Source organism: Montipora capricornis, chromosome 2 (assembly GCF_036669925.1).
Source record: "Montipora capricornis isolate CH-2021 chromosome 2, ASM3666992v2, whole genome shotgun sequence".
Classification (NCBI taxonomy): domain Eukaryota; kingdom Metazoa; phylum Cnidaria; class Anthozoa; order Scleractinia; family Acroporidae; genus Montipora; species Montipora capricornis.
The window spans coordinates 49,437,074-49,457,700 of NC_090884.1; the positions used below are offsets into that span (position 1 = coordinate 49,437,074).

Here is a 20,627-nt window from a genome sequence, read left to right on the forward strand (position 1 = left end):
CTTAAACAAGTTATGGTACCTGAGAAGTTGAGACGCCCCATAATGGAAGTAGCTCACGGATCGATCATGGGTGGTCACATGGGCATCAAGAAGACAACAGATAAGATCCAGAGTGCATTTTATTGGCCTGGAATTCAAGGTGACGTAATCTGATTTTGCAAGTCCTGTGACGTGCGTCAGAAGACCGTAAGTAAAGGATCAGTGCCAAAGGTACCGTTAGAGAAGATGCCGCTGATAGACAAGCCCTTTAAGAGAGTAGCAATAGATCTTGTTGGTCCCATCAGTCCTCCGAGTGAAGAAGGACACAGATATATATTGACACTGGTAGATTTTTTTACTCGCTACCCAGAGGCTGTGCCACTAAAGAACATTGACACAGAGACTGTAGCAGAGGCATTGGTTGATATCTTCAGCCGTCTAGGAGTACCCGAAGAAATCTTGGGTGATCTCGGTATGCAGTTTGTTTCTGACTGCATGAGAGAAGTAACCCGACCACTAAGCATTAAACAGCTTACAACAACACCCTATCACCCGATGTGCAACGGTTTGTCGGAGAAGTTCAATGGAACAATGAAGTCTATGCTGAAGAGACTGTGTAGTGAGCAGCCAAGACAGTGGCATCGCTACATAAACCCGCTCTTGTTTGCTTATCGTGAAGTTCCCTAAGAGTCCACTGGTTTTTCACCGTTTGAGCTGTTATATGGAAGAGCTGTCAGAGGACCAATGGCTATACTCAAACAGCTGTGGACGAAAGAAGTTGATGAGCCTGAGGTAAAGAACAGTTACCAGTACGTTTTTGAATTACGAGAAAAGTTAGAAGATACCCTTAAACGTGCCCATAGTGAGCTGGAAAAAGCCCAGCAAAAAGGAAAGCACTCTTACGACCGCAAGTCTAAAGTTAGGAAGTTCCAGTCGGGTGAGAAAGTGCTTATACTGCTACCTACCGACCATAACAAGCTACTTATGCAGTGGAAGGGTCCCTTTGAAGTTAGTTCTGTGGTAGGTCTCAATGACTACAAAGTGAAAGTGAAAGGCAAGGAGAAAGTTTACCACGCTAACCTACTTAAAAAGTATTTTGAGCGAGGGGAGACTACAGCCGAAGGAGCAGTAGCAGGTGGAGTAGGCGCTACGTGTATAGACGATGCTGTCGACCTTGCAGCTAAAGCTGATGAAGCAGAGGGAGAAAACGTTGATTTTTTAGAGATTGGTGGATGTGTAGCCAAGGAATCGATCGAGGATGTTAAAACCGGACCAAATCTGACGGATGAGCAAAGGAATGAATTTATGGATTTGGCTAAACAGTTTACGAATTTGTTTACTGAAGCACCAGGTGCCATAGATCTCGTTCAGCATCATATTAAAGTCATTTCAGAGGACCCGGCTAGATCAAGACCTTATCCAGTACCTTACAGCATCAGAGAATCGCTGAGAAGATATTGCCGACATAATCAAAATGGGAGTTATTAGAGAGTCCAGCTCTCCGTATGCGTCACCTGTGGTAGAAGTATGCTTCGATCACACCTATTCTAATTAAACTCCACTGGCTTCCGGTCATCGCTCGTATTGAATATAAGATACTTCTAACTGTTTTTAAGTCACTTAACAATCTGGCTCCAGAATACATATCTGAACTACTTAATCAATACAATCCTCCACGTGCACTTCGCTCTGCTAATAAAAATTTACTTATCGTTCCTAAAACACTCAACAAGACATACGGTGATAGAGCTTTCTACGCTGCCGCCCCTAAACTATGGAACAATTTACCACAAGCAATCAGAGACTGCAACTCCATTACTTCATTTAAGTCAAATTTAAAAACTCATTTGTTTCGTAAACATTACAAGTTATAAACGTATCTTGTAGTTTATATATACACATTATTTTTACTTATATACATTAGTTTTAGAATTTTTCATGACCTGATAGTTTGTAAAGTATTGAAACTTGTTAAATACTTATTAAATTATTATTATTATTATTAAGTGAAGAAAAAAGACAAGACAAACCGCGTGTGCGTTGATTATCGGAAATTAAATAAACTAACTGTATTTGATCCCGAGCCTATGCCAACTGCTAAACATTTGTTTCAGAAGCTTAGCGGAGAAAAGTTCTACTCAAAAATTGACCTTAGCAAGGGATATTGGCAGATAACAATACCAGAGGAGGACATTCAGAAAACGGCGTTCGTAACACCTGACGGGTCGTACGAGTTCTTGAAGATGCCGTTTGAAATGATCAACTCGGCAGCAACGCTGAAGCGTGCAATGAAGAAGTTGCTAGAAGATCTAGCCAATGTTGATTTCTACTGGGATGATATATTGGTTCACACCCGTACGTGGGAAGAACATATTAGAGTCCCAAGGGAGCTATTTTCTCGCCTTGTACATGCGGGGTTGACTATTAAACCTACTAAGTGCCTATTCGGAGTAAACAGTGTGGATTTCTTAGGCCATCGACTGGGGCAAGGAAGAAGATGCCCCGAGGCCAAATACAAAGAAACAGGTGCGATCATTTATGGGTCTTGCAGGATACTACAGATATTTCATCCCCAGCTTTGCAGTGATCGCAGTGCCCTTATCATAACGAGCCAGACGCCCTTAACAACCAAAACAGTACCTCGGTATCCCGCGGAGATAGCAGGCAATATGCCTGGTATCTCAGAGGGGTGCCCAGTTGCTTGTAGCATTCCAATGTAATTGAATCCCTCAGGATTATATAATTAATAACTCTTTCACTGACACTAACAAGGTAAAAGGTGTTTTAATCCTCTAGCTTGAAATATTTTCTTGTCAGATTTTAATTAAAATTCTACTTTCAAACATGACGTTGATGCACGAGGACAATGCGATTTACCGTGGGATAGTGACGATCCTTTAACAGAAGTTGGAATTATTTGGTCGAATATTTAAGGCAAACATTTCGGCTAAAAAAGGACGACTTGCAACATAACAGATGCGATCACACTGTGATCCCATAAAAGCGATTTTTGTGTTCCAGGACATAATGGCTGGCTCCGGTATTGAAGTTAGGATTTGCTTATGGAAGGTGTCTACCGTAGAACATTACGATTGTTGGAAATTAAGTCAATCATCACTTTGCTTGGGACTGAAGTGCAAACGAGGGAAAATGTTACACAAAAACATTATTTCTGGTAATGTTTCCCTTTTTGCCCGCTTCAAGAAACATCGCAAGTACGGAAAAGTTTCGTCCTTTGAGGGGCCAATAATCTTAAAAAAATATTTACAAGTGATTGAAGTGAAATATATAAATGTCCATTGCGAAAGTGTTTTGCTTACGCTACAATAGTTCACACAGTGAGCGACAATGCTATTCCAGCACTCAATGCTGAATGATCATGAAAGTGTAATCATCACGTTAAGATTATAGATATAACCTTAAACTTGAAGGGACTTGTTAAGTTCCATACCTTATAAACGTATTAGCATCGGCAAGTTCTGAAAACTATTAGTACAGTCAAGTAAATTATTAACATGACAGGGGAGTCTTGCCGTAATTTTAGGAGAAAGGCATTGAAAGAGTCAGTTTATCCAAATTTCTATGGTATATAATGCTTATCTAATTATGTGAGGAAGGGAAAAAGATTATGGCACTGAGAAGATACTGCGATGTTGCTCAAAAAGATGGCAACTAATAAAATAAGAAATAATCCTTTCAGAGACAGTTGATAATACCTTTACCCATCGAAAGAACGGAAACATGCAACACTTCCAATGATGGTTTTTTATTATTACCTACAGATAAAATAATATTCCAAGCTTAAGAACATGATTAATTATCAATACTGAATTTCTCGAACAAAAGACACGCGAATGTAGCATTTTATGCTCATTTTTAGGCATAGCCAGCCAAGATAAAACCTCTTCCCAGGTTCAAGACCTCAACTGATGTACAGTAACACATTAAATGCTCGAGGGATTCCTCTTCAGTCTTACATAAGAAACGATAGCGATTCTGCAATTTTAAATTTCTAAGTTTACTATTTCTATAAAACATCCGGATCGGCAATTTGTATTCAAAACCTCTTAAATTTGTTTCCTAAGTTACAGAAGGAAAGTGAAAAGATATTCAAGTTCCAATCGACAGAGAAAACTGGGTCTTCATTTTTTAAATTTGGTCTGGGAGGACGGAGGAAATTCTTTGCGGAAACTTAACTCTTCACAGATTTCCCTCGAGGAAACATACGCTGTGTTGCGGATTCTATTGCTTGAGCTTCAAAAACCTCCTTGTGGAGATTAGCAACGACGGTGGAAACCGGGCTCCCTATGGCTGCTCCTTCTCTCTATTCGCAGATCAATACATTATACTACAAATACGTAGATCTTAATACGAAATCTAAGAGGTCCGTAATGTGGGCAGGTGTCAGCAACGCATTGGTCGCTCATCCTTTCATCCTTTTAGTGAAGAAACTAACCTGTATTGCTGATATCAATTGACTCTGAGTATGTTCCCCAGTCTCTAACAAACTTCCCGGAATTCTTCAGTTGGGTGTAAAACTAGAGATATGGAATTCAGCAATAATAGATACTATTATGACTGCAATTCCCAATTAAGTTACCCCAACTCGTGATAGCCTTTTTAACATAATAGCTGAGCAGAACTTCTGCCAGGGATAAAAGAACTCGAGCTGCATCACGCAGCCACAGAATCAAATATCGACTGACGGTTAACCATTGTCTACATTCGCTTACTTTGGTGGTTGGTTGGCCGCATCGTTCACGGAAATGCAGGCAACTGTATTTCAATGATGCTCTAGTGTGACTGCGTGAGGCAGTTATGAGCTATGCCGTCAGTCGATATTTGACTCTGTGGCTGCGAGATGCAGCTCGAGTTAAATACCCACATTTCACCCTTGCTCACCATAGAGTCTCTAGTAGCTCAGTGGTTAGAGCATCCGTACTAGAACACGGAGGGTCGTGGGTTCGAATCCCATCTGGGCTCGGATTTTTTCCGAGTTCCCAGTGGGTTTATTTGTAACACCTTGTATTTAATATATGTTAACCATTGTCCTCTTAAATTTTCTCTGAAATACCGCGCGCGCGGTATTTTTGGCTTCTTCACGAAGCGATTTAAGCTGTTCGAAAGCTTCTTCAAGGCCGGTTTTCAGCTTGATGTTTTCTTTTTGTAACCTCTCGAGCTCAAAGAGTTTTGACGATTCCAGGCTAGGAGTGGAACCTGAAAACTCAAGATGATCGTCTGTTCGCTGGGCGGAACTGCCTGTCGGTGAACTTACATACTGCTCACGCTCGGCCCAAATCGATCTTTAGCTCATTAATAGCGTCGATTAGCCGCCTGTAGCAGCTAACTTCGCTAGATTTTATGGTCCTTCGAGTTACTGCACAGACAACTCCAAACAGAGAAGCCACAGTGACAGACTGTCCTCTACTACTCCTTCGATCCATGGCCAAGACTGTGAGATCTTTTACATCAACAAGCTTGACGAGGGCAAATTCGGACTGGGAATTTTGCACTCACGGGGATCTCGACAAGAATTTGCTGGGCTGACAACCTCATATCGTCGAATTTAGTACAAACCACTGTTTCTCTGGGTCGCTAACTAGATTGACACGACGGATATCAAACGCTTCAGAGAAGGCCTCCATGTTTTCGCTGAAGACGAGCGAAACGAAATGTCAATACATTAAATCCTACCCATATTAAAAGCAGGTACCTTTCAGTGTTAATTGCTTATGAAAACTCTACAGGGCTTAAGGTGGCTGGAACCAGTTTCACTACTTTTAAGGACCTTTTAATTAGAAGGGTTGTCACTACAAAACTGTATCCCTTAATTTTTCGAAAATTTAAGGTAGCTCTGAATTGGCTCCCAAGAATTTTTTTTAACTTTGCAGATAGTCCTATCTCAAATTGCTAATTACTATTTTACAATAAAAAATGGGGGTCACCGAGTTCATTATTAAGATATAAGCAAGTAAAGACGAAATATAGGGTGTTTTTGAAGAGCTTTCATGTTGCCATGGTAACCTATTACGTCAAAATTGTGAGCGCATTTTGTTAATCTATAGTTGTTGTTTCATATGGTTCCATATCATTGCTGTTACGTGATACTGTATAGTAGTTATAACCCATCTAATAAGAAGGTCTCTAAAAGTGGTGAAACTGGTTCCAGCCACCTTAAGCCACAACATAACCACAAACCAGCCATGATGATATGTCCTGACCATAAATATGACGTCACTCCTTAGCAACCTCGTGAGTCGCATTTTTTAACTTCCAGTTATCTCTGGCTCGTTGTGTGATCTCACACGGAAAGGCCAACCTAATAAAGTTGTGTGGGGTGAGGCACAAGAGAAGGCCTACCGAACAATCAAGTCTTACCTAACAAGTGAGCCTATTCTACGACTCCCCGATCCAGCTAAAACTTATTTCTTAAGGACGGACGCCTCCAACAGTGGAATTGGTGCAGTATTAATGCGGAAACATGATGAGAAGTTGTTTCCTCTTTGTTACGCAAGCAAGAAATTGACAGGTGCAGAAAGGAACTACTCGACAATTGTAAAGGAATGTCTAGCGATTGTATGGAGTATCAAGAGATTTCATCTTTATTTGTACGGAGTTTCTTATGTTCTTCAGACGGACCATGAACCCTTAAAGTACATGAACGGTGCTAAGTTTGCCAACGGACGTCTTATGCGTTGGGCCATGTTTTTGCACAGTTCTTCATTCACAGTTGAAGCCATTAAGGGCTCAGAGAACGTTGGAGCAGATTACTTGAGTCGTACTGAGGAATAAGTTTATTGACATTGAACTACCCCGTATTGAGCAATTTTTCTTGGTTAGGATAAATTTAGGAAATTTCTGGAAGGGGGTTATGTTACGAAAAATAGCATTGCGTGACTATTGTTGCTTTCTAGATGCTTCGCGAGAGTTCGTAGTTTGTTTATTTTTAGGTTTGTACCTAAGCGTTTCTAAATCGGTGTGTTTTGTAATCTTTCTATAATTAGATTAATTACTATTTTAGAAAGTTCTAGAAGCTTATTGTCAGAGTATATAAGTAGACGAGTCCACGCGAAGTTTTTTTAATTAGTTTTTCACAAGCGAAGAGAGTTGGCGTTAGCCGTGTTTAGTCAAGTGTGACAGAAGCTGTGTTTATTCAAGTTTGCAGAGGTCGTGTAAGTTTATCAAGTACGTGTTGTTTGGAGTCTTCGTGGAAACTACGTTCATTTTTGGAATAAATCTTCTTCTTCTTGTTCCGACAACCCTGCGTTCAGTTTAGTCTGCAAGCTACCTGTCCTCAAAACATTCGAACTCGTAACAATTGGACCAAAAAAGAGTTCGTCCTCAGGGTAGTTAAGAGCGAGATGATATCCGGCTCCTACTTCGGATACCGGATGTTAAGACAGGCGTAAAAGCTTTCCGTATGCCAGTGCGCAAAAAGGTAAAAGAATGAAAAGCAAATTGTGACAAAACTCAGATTCCCATGGGCAGTTAGGTAGGACGGAACGAAGAAACGAAAAAATCATAGCAATATCGGGGTTGCCAAAACAGTTAAGATCACCATGACAAGCCCATGAGAGGAAACTTTATTAGGCAACATATATACACTACCGCATTTCGTAATCTTTGGCCAATCCCGAATTTACGCATGGTTCTCCGAGGAACTTCACTTCGACGCTCTAAGAGAGCCTTGAAGACAATATTCACTTAAGCTTGCTTATTTCTCAATTATGAGGTAAAAGTCAATTGCAAAATATTTGTAATGATAACGAAGAATCGAAGCAAGATTGTAATCATTTTTTCCGAAATTTCATTCTAAGTATTCTAAAGTTAATTGTTTCGATCGGATAATAACAGGTTCCAAAAAACAACGTCGAGGAAATGAAGAAATAAAGCAAAACAGTTTTTGAAACTAACTTGGAGGATAACAAAACAATAGCATCAACCGCAAGTTTATGTGTACAGGGAAAGGTAACGCTTTTGCAAACGTTGGCCGTGTAGCACTTATATTTCAACAGATTTAACTATTAGAGGGTAATGTGAAGTGCTAGCTTTCTACTAGTCTAGACCATGATGTGAGCGTTAGCCCTGCTAATGGAATTGGGCCTGTTAGATATAAGGTAAAGGTAAAGTCACCTTATTTGACGTCGGTAGTTTCCTTCAGTTACGAAACTGGTATCAATTGAAGCCGACGGTGCTCCCTTTACCTCACACAATATGCTATTTCTGACAGTTGTAGCCTGCAAATTGGCAGAAATAGATATTTTGGCGGCATGGACCGCAGGACTGGGTCCGGTGTCTGGTGGGAATTATGGGTAATTTGTCGTACAAATAGTGAGCCGTTAGGGATTTGAATCAGTGTAGGTTCAGCTTTCTTCGCCTACTTTTTTGTTAACTTTTTCCCTTAGCCTCCATGGGGTAGTGGCACTTAAATAGGGTTTATAGAATACGTCCCCTCATTCCCGAAGGGTTTTGGGTCTTGGTAAACGGCAGGTGCCCAGTGTACTTTTCCTTTAACACAGTTTTTAGGAGGTCAGTACCATCACGTATGCTAACGTATTGTTATGCTAGGAGTTTGTATGCATACGGTAGCAAAATAAACCGGCTTGTGGCGCTTGCTGTCCTACATGCCCATGCCCATGTTTCTCTGTCAGTACCATCAACTATGCTAACGTATTGTTATGCTAGAGCGGAGTTTGGATGCATATGGTAAGCAAAATAAACCGCCTTGTGGCGCTTGCTGTCCAACGTGCCCACGTATCTACACAGTTGTGTTGTGATTGAGTTAGTCGTGTTGTGTCCGATTGAATAGGAGTCAAAATGTTGAGGTATTCCACGTGTATTTCTACAGTTTAAACTTGACTTTTTTAGCGTTACAACTTCTCTTCAAAAGCACATGGTTTTTCTCTGACGTCACATGACGTCGCATACAGTGTCCAGTCCTCTGGCGCATTTAAAATAGGAGGAGGAGGAGCAGTCGTGTCTCAGATGGCTAGTGCAGGGCTTTCGGAGTGAGAGGTCCCCGGTTCAATCCTCGGTGATTTCAATGTCTGTTTCTACTTTCCTCTGATCCGTGTAGCTATAGCTTTAAGTATCCGTAAAACGGAGCACTGACTCGGGGAGGGGGGTAAAGGGCTGACCATTGGCTTCCATTGATACCAGTTTCGTAACTGAAGTAACTACCGACGTTAAAGGGACACGGTCACGGTCTGCGCATGCTCGTGTAGCTGATCGAAACTTGAAAAAGTCAGCCTGATTTTCTCAAGCTACTTGCAATCACAAATTCAAAATGGCGTCTAGCGGAGGATCCGGACATGGCGGTAAACGCATTAACTCAGGGCGGAAACGAAAGGTCGAAGACAGAGGGGAATTTGCTTTGGATAAAGATAGATAGCATTTGCTTTACATAAACTTGATCTAATGCAAAATATATGCAACATTCTTCCCATTACAGATCTTTTCATAATGGAGGTCGAGCGTGACCAGTCTCGGAGAGAGTGAATGCTACTGTGCACGCCAACCCGTGACAGTGTCCCTTTAAATGAGAGTATGGAAACACGGCTGTGACATCACACGAATTTTAATTGGTTCTGTAGCCAGACGCGAGTTTTGATTGGCTGGTAGAAAATAAGAGCATATATCAAGAAAACCTGTTTCAATCAAGAAATATAACTACAACTATGATACAAAATTTAGGATAAAAATCGAAACTATTTACAAAAAGTACAGCAGTCACCAGTCACATGAATTTATCTACGTTTAGAAGAGTGGTTGAAATTCCTTTACTATAGTTAGTATTAGTAATTTAATGTGGAGAGGAAAGGAGTTCCAAAGTTTCCCACCAGTGAAAAATTGAAAGAGTAAAGACTGCAAGTAGTTGCCTTAACAGGTTGAATGGAGAGTGCACGGGATATAAATTCGGTTGATATTACATATATTCAGTTATTTCGAAACATAATGGTAATGAAATTGGGAGTCAAAGCCTTGAAGGGCCTTATAAATAAGATTACGATTTCTATGTGTATGCGCACGATGAGAAAAAAATATGGATAGCGGCATATGGCGCGAGTAGTTCAAAGGCCAGATAACTTTCTCCAGTGGGTAAGTATTTTGGCCAAGAACTGCCAATGACGATTTGACAACCACCATGTAATTTTTTCCAACAAATAATGTTTCCAAAAGAAACTTAAGTCACTAACGAACAGTTTCAATCTGTAATAAGATTGCAGGATTTTCTCACGTATTCGTACAGCACATGTAAAAAGCCGCGTATGAAACCTTGAACACCCTTGAATTTTAATTAAACACCAAAATAGTTACATGGTTGAAATGTTGCGTTTGAAGTGAAGCAATTTGAAATCATCCTAGGTTTTAAAGTATATTTCACTGAGGACTTTTTTTTCCTCAAAAGACATTAATGTTTTAGTTCTCTGAACATTTATAAACAACTTAACGAAAGGGCAATTCTTCTTTTAACAAAAAAAAACAGGCATAATGATGAAAATCAGTAAATTTCGAGCACCTTTTTCAAAAGTCGAGTCTTATTTAAACACTTCTTTGCCATTTTTGAAGCACCATTTTCCAGTTTGCCAGCCCAATCGGGATAGACCTATCGTCAAATCATTTTTGGGCAAACTTTGCAAGGCCAAAAAACTAGGAAATACAAGTCACCTTATAGCCTAATTTTTATGGATGGAAAACTTAACTATCATAGATTTGTGCTATAAAAAAACACTTTAAATAAGACGTATTAGAAGAGAAATAACGATTTTTCAAAAAGTGTTAAAAATCGCGATTTTTGGCCAAATGGCAAAAACAAACAATGAAATGTGATGTACCACAGGGTAGTTCCCTTGGTCCTCTTTTATTCTTACTTTATATAAACAATTTTACTGCTCTGATAAACTGAACTTTAGGATTTTTGCTGATGACACTAATGTTTTTGCTTCATCACCTTCTATTCGAGATCTTGAAAAACTAAATAATGGAGAGCTGGCTAAAATTAAAGAATGGTGCGAACTAAACAAGCTCTCTATAAATATTAAGAAAACTAATTACATGATTGTTAAATCCCCTAAAAAGAAATCAGGAAACATAAATGTTAAATTACCAAATAAAGATGAAAACAATGAAATACGGACATGTAAAAACTAGCGATAAAAAAGCTAAACTTCCGACGTTTCGGCGACCTCATGACGCCATCACTATCAAGGAGTTAGAAATGAACATGCGAGTTCATAACAGGAACAAAATACTCCAAATTTGCATAAGCGAAGAAGAGCTAAACAAGAACTTTAGCACGGATTGAATTTGTTTGCACGTTCAGCCGTGGTCTTAATTCTTTGATGTACAGCATTTCGTTAACCAGACAGTCCAATTTGTTTACGCATTTCTTCAACACTCTAAAGCAGCAAAGGAGGTAGGTCCTCAGGGACAGCACTCGCGTGGTCTTCATCGTAACGCTTGCGTGCAGAGGATCACGTACTCTTGTGACCATCGACGCGTGCATGTAGATGGCCACGTGTGTAGCCAACATAGCTACCTGTGTCGCACAGGTTACATTGAAACTGGTACACAACGCACTATTGATTAACCAGCTGTGGTTTGTTCTCGCATTCTTGGAGGTCTTGGCCAATTCTTCGACTGACAAAGAAGGGTTTGAATGTAGTTTGGAGCTTCAGACTTAAGTCTTTCAACTGAGTCTTAACAAAGTTAGCCGGATCCTGGTCCTTAAATGGCATGACTACCCGAGTCACGTCATTTCACACCATTTTGCACAATTGCAAATGTTGGTCAGTAACTCTTGAGTTGACAAAGGTATTAATGGTACAATTGATAAGGTGTTGGGGGTCTTCAAATATGAGAACAGGGACTTTAAGCGTTCCCACTCCTCCGAGAAATGGGTACACGCGATCAAGCATAGTTGTTAATAAGCTTCGTTTGTATCGTTTGTCGACGTGACTATGGTAGTGGAGAAGTAGGCCAGTACTGATAGGCTTCACGTAGACCTTAGTCTCGATTTGGGGCGCTCGGTTTAGGAGGTGAGTGCCCATCCTGCTGTCAGTTTTAACATGGAGAAAGGATGGAATGCTTCCCTTTGCCAACTCTACCATTAATACCTTTGTCAACTCAAGAGTTACTGACCAACGTTTGCAATGGTGCGAAATGGTATGAAATGACGTGACTCGGGTAGTCATACCATTTTTAAAATTCAAAAAATTTCCACAAGCATATGCATGGGCAAAGTCCCACCTCCCCAGGGGTTTAAAATGCATACAATCAATTAAGAGATCAGGTAACTTTTACACCACACACCTTTTTACCTTCTAGAAGTTTTAAGAAATCGCCCATTTCATTGAATTATTTTGCATTGGTCCAGTCCCTCTGTGACAAAATATCACAAAATCAACATGTACAACTTTAAAGTAAAGAACTTTCCATTTGTTTCGTACTAGGCCCTAGCAAGAGTGCATCACCCAAGAGTTAGATTTACCCAAATTGTCCTAGTCCTCATCAGCGTCAGAAAAGTGTCTGTTTTTGAACCAAGTTTTGCGGGAAAATAAACAATAAACAAATCTGCTAACTCAATGTTGTGCCCGATTCAGACCCTTTGGGAATAAAGCGTTTTGTTCCAGGAATTTCCATATCATTTAAATGTGAATGCTACATTAAAAGTTTTGTAATTTCCAAACATTTCTACTTCCTAGGTTGTTTTTTTAGCTTATAGACATTTGCCTCCCGAAACAATTAATTTGCTTATTTAGCTTTGGCCAACCTTACAGAAACACGGAAAATACACATTCCCCGAGGGTGTCACTTAATGATATTATAAATGGAAAGTTGGTATAGCAAGCTAAAGAGTATTTTCAAGGGCCAAAATAACACCACGGCTAGATCCTCAGTTATGGAAACAAACCGTTTTGCCAAGTCCCTGATTTCTATCAAGTGATTAACTAATCCTGGAACAGATGCTTACAAAACAAGGCACAAGTGTAAGGACTTGGACAGTATCTTAATGCTACTGAAATCTCATGGTACTTTAACTATAATGGCATGATATCTTGTGTCTGACTGCTACTGAGGTGTCAATGATTGAATTGTTTTCAAAAACTCATATAATCGAAGAAAGGAAAATAACATATCGACGTATCACAGTCCAAGTAAGTTTTTCACGTTTTGGACATCGTTTCTGAAAAAAAAACAAGGAAGAAAGAAACAAGTAGTGGGTTAAATGGCAATAACGAGTTTCGTTCTGATTGGCAAGTAAATAATATAGACCCTATGCAAAAATGGCTGCCTTTAAATTATTCTTTTTTTCATATTCAAAATAGCCCAACTAAGCTCGTTTTTGAGACAAAAATTCTAAAGAATTTGTTATCCCCAACGAGGTTAGTTTGGCTATTTTGAATATGAACAAAAGAATAATTTAAAGGCAGCCATTTTTGCATAGGGTCTATAACAACTATCCTAATTCATTCAACTGTTTGTGCTTAGTTAATAGCAACAATTCCTATTCACTGTTACTTCGACATGTAGACTTGAAGACCTCAATAACTCACTTCACTTGACAATCACCGATCAGTTTCACAGTCAGTCCATCATACTATCTGTAGGAAGCTGAAGTACCTAACTCGGTGAATGCAGACATTATTTAATTCAGGTATTAGCCAAAGCAGTTCGAGTAAAAATAACCACTCTGGCAACCGTTTTTAAAGCCATTTCTCTGTGAAGAACGTACCTGCACCTTTCGACATTCTCCTGATCAAAAACATGTACAAAGTACAGTGATTCAGTCAATATATGTTATTCACCAGCCGGGAGGTCCGTATTGGGAAAAACTGTGCCCGAGGTCTCGAGTACGGCCCGGGGCCGCAGGCCGAGGGCCGTACTCGAGACAGAGGGCACAGTTTTTCCCAATACGGACTGACCAAGGCCAGTGAATAACATTTTTATTTATTTCTAAATTCTATTCTTAGAAGGTACATCACTCATGGTGAGGCTTGGTTGAGTTTCCTCAGCGTTGTTCCCTTTATCCTCTTCATTTGGGTAATAAAATTCGCTTCCACTGTGATAGCTTTCGTCAGAATCCCTTGTTTTTTATGAGAAAGTTGAACAATAACACTGCTCTATTGCCAAAAACAATTAAGACAAATTGAAACTTCGCTCTTTCAATTTGCAACTTCACTCTGTGCTTAGCGTAGTTGGTTACCATGATCGTGCTCAGGAGATAGGAAAATACTGCCCGCTCCTGGAACCAATCAGTTTGCAGGATTCTCATGATACCGCCAGCTCACGATCAAAGAAATAAATAATTAAAGTTATATTTAAATAGCACTTACCATTCTTTTCGTGTTCGAGCTGCCCAAACTCAAAGGTGACATCATCGCCAATTAGCACAAATGGCGCCCAGTATTTTATGGCCGAATACTTCTTTGTCTCCTGAAGAGATTTCATAGCATGGTGAAGAGCTGTACTTGCACTTTTTCCATCTCCCAAGTGTTGGTAGAAACTCTTCATGAACATGAAGGTCGCCTCGTCGTCGATTGCCCAGAGTGACACCAGAACAGACCGGGCACCAGCACACAGGAAAGCCCTAGCTATTCCCACAATACCCTCAGATTTTACCTCTCCCTGGCCACTATGACAGCAACTAAGCACAACCAGTCTTGCCTGAAGACGAACTGCTTGAACATCGCTCAACGATAACATGTAATCTTCCTCTTTTGGGATCTGGGATTTGCGTTCGGGATTTGGGGCCAAAGCAATTTCTCCAGATCCGTCATCCCCATGTGCAGCAATGTGGATTAAAGCAACTGACTTCATTCTTTTCAGCACCTCAGCTTTGGTTGCATTTTTTCCTGTAAGAGGCACGGTCTGCAGAAGTTCTCCAATTATATCCGCCTCTTTTTTCGCACACGGCAGCTGTCCATACATGGGTTCACCAGTGCCGTAAGTGACTTCCCTCAAGTACGGATCGCCTACAAGCAGCGCTTCACTCTTACTTTGGAAGTCATCAGGTGCCATAGTGATCAATTTTAAAGCAGTCAGCGAGGGAATTGTACGGATCCTGACAGAGTCACTCATTGCAGAAAAAGGAGCCAGGCAAAAGTGTCCATCAGGAACAAACACTAAGTCATCACCCTGGATCAAGTCTGCTATAGGACTGACTAAGACATCATACAAAGGCTGCAAAGACTGCACAGACAAGCTCAAGGACTGAACGGTTTCTTCAACAGCTTCCCTACTGCTCGAGAAGTCATTGCGTTGTCTGTATAGTGAACGATTCTCACATCGTACAACGGTCCCCGCATCGATCTGTTTAAAAGTTCTTTTCATCAGAGACTTGGCACTTCCATTTTTGATTTCCTTTTGTCTAAAATTTATCCCGTTATCATCTCTTAGGAACCAGAAGCTGATCGTGTTCCCTTCAAGTGCTGTGAAAACAGTTTGTGAAGGTAGATCTTTCATAACCAAAGAGATAGTTACCTTCATTGTAGGTTTCTCATCAACGCTGTATTGCATCTTTAAAATGTCTGCCAAAGCCTGTGCTCGTCCTTGCTCAGCAGCATCCAAAGCTTCATCAACCTCTCCATTCTTCAAGAGTGCTGTCCACAGAGCGGTGTACGCAACACCCTTTGTGTCACGAAAGCTTATTTTCCATGCATCCTCTGACAAAAGAAGACGCCTAACTTCATCAAAATAATAAATGCTTAGACGATAGTAATTAAGAGCATTGCTCAAGGAGCCAAAAAATTCATGAACAAGACCAATATGATAACATGCAATTGCCAGCCCTATTGGGTCCTCTGTTTCCTTGCAAATACTAAGACCTTGACGATAATACTCTATGGCTTGCTTGAAATTACCAAGACTTTGATAAGCGTTGCCGAGATTGCAATAAGTTCTTCCTTCTCCGGCCCTGTCCCCTACCTCTTTTGCAATACTAAGATCTTGATGGTGGTACTCTATGGCTTGCTTGAAATTACCAAGACTTTGATAAGCATTGCCGAGATTGCAATAAGCTCTTCCTTCTCCGGCCCTGTCCCCTACCTCTTTGGCAATACTAAGATGATGATGGTGGTACTCTATGGCTTGCTTGAAATTACCAAGACTTTTATAAGCATTGCCGAGATTGCAATAAGCTCTTCCTTCTCCGGCCATGTCCCCTACCCCTCTTACAATACTAAGATGTTGATGGTGGTACTCTATGGCTTGCTTGAAATTACCAAGACTTTTATAAGCATTGCCGAGATTGCAATAAGCTCTTCCTTCTCCGGCCCTGTCCCCCACCTCTTTTGCAATACTAAGTTGTTGATGGTAGTACTCTATGGCTTGCTTGAAATTACCAAGACTTTGATAAGCGGTGCCGAGACAGCCATAGGCTCTTCCTTCTGCGGCCCTGTCCCCTACCTCTTTCGCAATACTAAGATGTTGATGGTGGTACTCTATGGCTTGCTTGAAATTACCAAGACTTTGATAAGCATTGCCGAGATTGCCATAGGCTGCTCCTTCTCTGGCCCTGTCCCCTACCTCTTTTGCAATACTAAGATGTTGATGGTGGTACTCTATGGCTTGCTTGAAATTACCAAGACTTTGATAAGCATTGCCGAGATTGCAATAAGCTCTTCCTTCTCCGGCCCTGTCCCCTACCTCTTTTGCAATACTAAGATGTTGATGGTGGTACTCTATGGCTTGCTTGAAATTACCAAGACTTTGATAAGCATTGCCGAGATTGCCATAGGCTCCTCCTTCTCCGGCCCTGTCCCCTACCTCTTTTGCAATACTAAGATGTCGATGGTGGTACTCTATGGCTTGCTTGAAATTACCAAGACTTTGATAAGCATTGCCGAGATTGCCATAGGCTGCTCCTTCTCTGGCCCTGTCCCCTACCTCTTTTGCAATACTAAGATGTTGATGGTGGTACTCTATGGCTTGCTTGAAATTACCAAGACTTCGATAAGCATTGCCAAGATTGCCATAAGCTCTTCCTTCCTCGGCCCTGAAACCCACTTTCTTAAAAATGGCTAATGCTTTTGTGTAATTTGTTATAGCCTGTTTAAAGTGAGCTACAGCCTGAAAGTAGTTACCAAGATTGAAATAAGCCAAACCCTCGCCTTCTCTGTCTCCCTCCTTTCTTGCAACTCTAAGCTCTTGCATATGCTGCTCCAAAACGTCCACATTTCTATCCACCATTGTTGACAATCAGAACCAGGACGTTTTTCTCAGAAATCTGGGGTGCACCTAGAAGATAAATAAACAAAAACACAATAGGTTAGACCAGGGTTTGACATTGTATAAGCAAGAATTTAGGGACCCCTTGCAATTGCGGTACAATTTACCACTGCAGGATCTACCGTCTACCTGTGCTTGTGGAGAGCCATTTGAAGTAAGCCATGCCCTATCATGCAAAAAGGGGGGATTTGTGGCTCAAAGCCATGATGGAGTGAGAAATCTACTAACCTCTCTACTCAGCAAACTGTGCAAGAACGTCCAAGTGGAGCATCACCTCCGGCCTTTGGACAATGAAGTGATGAACTTAAGATCAGCCCTAACAAGTTCCGATGCGAGATTGGATGTGAAGGCTGGTGGCTTCTGGTTGCGCGGAGTGACAGCATTTTTCAATGTTAGAGTGTAGCATGTCATCTCCAAGACTAACCAAGGGAAACCAACTGCAGCAATTTTCAAGGAACAGGAGAGTGAGAAGAAGCAAAAGTACCAACAAAGGGTGCTAGAAGTCGAGATGGGCTCCTTATTTTTGGAACCACCGGCGGGATGGGCGGAGAATGCAAAATGTTTATGAAGCCTTTAGCGGAGAAATTGGCAGAGAAGGACTTTGAAGGCTACCCAGTTGTTATTAGCTGGCTCAGGAACAGGATTTCTTTCGCTATTTTAAAATCTGTAAATACTACCATCAGAGGGTCGTGCCAGCCCTTTTTTAGAAGTGAAGTTGTAGATGATTTTAAAGTAAATTGTACAGCTGCTGACCTACTTTTATGAAATAATTTTATATTTGTAAACCCCTTCTGAACTGAAATTTTTATATTTTAATTGAATGAATATGTAATAAAGGTTAAGTCAAGCTTGTTCTTTGTAGATTAAATGTTCCTTACAAGGAGGTGAGACTCAAACTAACCAACGATATTAAAGAAAACATACTGTAACTGACACAACGGTAAAATTTTAAAAGTGTAATGCTAAACCGACATGATCAACTTGTTTGTTGAGTTTGGCCACTTTCATCTGCTCAATATGGAAGCTCTCCTTGATTTTGAGTTGATAGAAAATGGTACCATTTTCAATACATTTTAAGCAAGAAACATCAAAATTATCCTGACAATGTTTAGACAAACTAAAATGCTTGAAAATATGATAATTTTTATCCCAGAAAAGGTGCTCATTTACACGTGTGTAGAAATGCCTGTTATGCCTGTTATTTTCCTTCCCAAATTTTTTACAGGGGCACACAACGTCAATTTCGGAAAATATCTGTTCGGAAGACGATTTGAGATCTAGAATTTTTGGAACATTTGTCCTAAAATTTCTTGCTTGCCTGCCTGTCCTAGGATTTTCGAACATCTGAAAAATGGTATAATTGCCCATTTAAAACAGATTTTTACCCTAAATAGGTCACCTAGAATTCTCGGGAGCCTTTTTTTCTGGCTGAAATTTTCGAAAAGGTAAGTTTTGATCCCTAAAGTTTTCGGATCACTAGACTTTCAGCTAGGAAATCCGAACAGATGAAAAATTTTTAGGGGATAAAAATATGCCTATATCTACCGTTTAAATACTGAAATACGTTTAAAACTGCTATGTTTAAGTGGTTTTGAACTATCTTCTCGTTGGGTGCCCCTGTTTTTAACCTTCTCTTGCGCAAACTTCAATTTCCACTATGGAAGACCAAATATTTTCTTGGTCAATTTATGACAGCTCATGATGCAGGGGTTTGTCTGCAAGCGTTTCCTTCTTGTCTCGCCCCATTTTTCGTAACTCTAAAAAATTTAATTTCATGTGGTTATCCACTGCCAAGTCTTTCCCTAAAACATTATCTAGGGGGAAATAACTTTCTAACACAAATCATTTATACCTACGCAAACACCGTGGATCGAGATCAAGTGAATGTAAACAAAAAAATATCAAAATACATCACTTACTTTATCGATGTGTAAGGAAAGAATAGAGGGTAGTATGGTTCCATAAGACGGCCAAAACTGTCGACGCAAGAACAACAAATTTGAGCCAAGTTTTACGAGTTTATTAGAGTCGGGAACGAACAAATAAACAAAGCCACGATAAGCCAATGGATTAAACATAGTAAATTGATACTATTTACAAGCTGAACAATAAAAACTATGCTAAATAGCTGATACATGAAGAAACATGCTTACGAACTAAAATGCAAAGAAATTACCAACAAAACGAGTAAAATGACTGCAAATTGTAAACAAACTAAACAATGTTATAATCCAAGAACTATTATATGAAGCATGGATTTGAAAATAGCACAATAATCCTACAATAGTACATTGAAACTAGTAATTGTGAAATAATGGTAACAAACGGATCATTTTGAATCAAATGCAATCAAAAGGATATAAAGCGCTAGACAAAAATACAGTAATTACTCATTGGAAAACAGCAAATCACATGCTGTGCCAGACTAAAGGTCAACATAGATAAATAAACCTAGACAATAGCAAATGAAATTTTGCAATCACTGCTAATAACTAAAATCAAGAACAGAAAGCTATATGTAGTAACTAAACTAAAGCTAGGCATAAATAAAGAAATAGGAAAATACTGATAACATACCAAATGTTATTGATAATATACACCTCACAAGTCTTGGAAAATGACTTGTCTTGAAAACTGACACTCTTCAGATAAATTAACTGAACTTACTGAGTAAATGGTAGCCAATTTGTAATGCATTTCAGGAAAAAAAAAACTAAAAATCAAATAAGGCTAGGGAGTAAATCTACTAACCACTAATACAGGATTTACCTAAGGGAAGAAGGAGTTTACCACTCCTACACAACAGGAATTAAGTAAGAGAAATGTGTGGGGATAACACAACTACACAAGCAAAAATATGACGAAATTGAGTAATTGGGTTATGGGTAAACAAGCAAATAATAGTAATTAGGATAATGAAAAGAAGTTGAAAATAATTGGAATAAAAATAAACACAAAATGAACACAAGTGACCTAGTTACAGTTCAATCAAACGACAGACAAATAACTTATTACAGGTACACCCAGCAAGCTAATATTACTTAATACCTTGCAATGTTCCTCTTTAAACCCTTTTCAGCAGGTATAATGAATCTGGCTGAAAAAAAATTTTTAAGGGATAAATAATACTGGTGGATCATTTGGATGCATCATTCGCAACTAATCATGAGTGACCGTGAGCACTTCAGAAAATCAACTTATAAGGAATTCTGACAAAAAGTAACACAAAAGTCATCAGAACTGGTTTATCACACATAAATTATTACTTGTTCGTGTTGTTAAGAAATGAGAAACAGTAAGCAACTTACCAAAATGGATGCTAATCGATGCGAGGTCCTCGACAAACAGAAATAACTCTGCAAAATATGATTATTTAATGTGGTTATCCATGCATTATTGAATCTTGTAGGAAAACTTTT

The 20,627-nt window shown here is 39.8% G+C and overlaps 1 protein-coding gene across 1 annotated transcript; it reads right to left on the reverse strand.

The window, feature by feature from the left end:
* Nucleotides 1-11,844: 11,844 nt before the first annotated feature.
* On the reverse strand, nt 11,845-17,169 carry LOC138037458 (tetratricopeptide repeat protein 28-like). The gene is made up of 4 exons (XM_068883382.1): nt 16,923-17,169; nt 16,069-16,421; nt 14,316-16,008; nt 11,845-13,165 (listed from the first exon to the last, which is right to left on the reverse strand). Exons 1-4 carry the CDS (start codon nt 17,167-17,169, stop codon nt 13,146-13,148), a joined length of 2,313 nt encoding a protein of 770 aa, XP_068739483.1. The 3' UTR covers nt 11,845-13,145.
* Nucleotides 17,170-20,627: the final 3,458 nt, after the last annotated feature.

Bases quoted from the DNA above. Each gene is read 5' to 3' on its own strand.
- LOC138037458 (XM_068883382.1), bottom strand. From the start codon at position 17,169: ATGGTGGATAGAAATGTGGACGTTTTGGAGCAGCATATGCAAGAGCTT. The intron at 16,422-16,922 runs GTAATTTCAAGC...AGCAAGCCATAG, and splicing joins CAATGCTTATCGAAGTCTTG to AGTACCACCATCAACATCTT. The intron at 13,166-14,315 runs GTAAGTGCTATT...TTTTTTTTTCAG, and splicing joins GCTCGAACACGAAAAGAATG to AAACGATGTCCAAAACGTGA.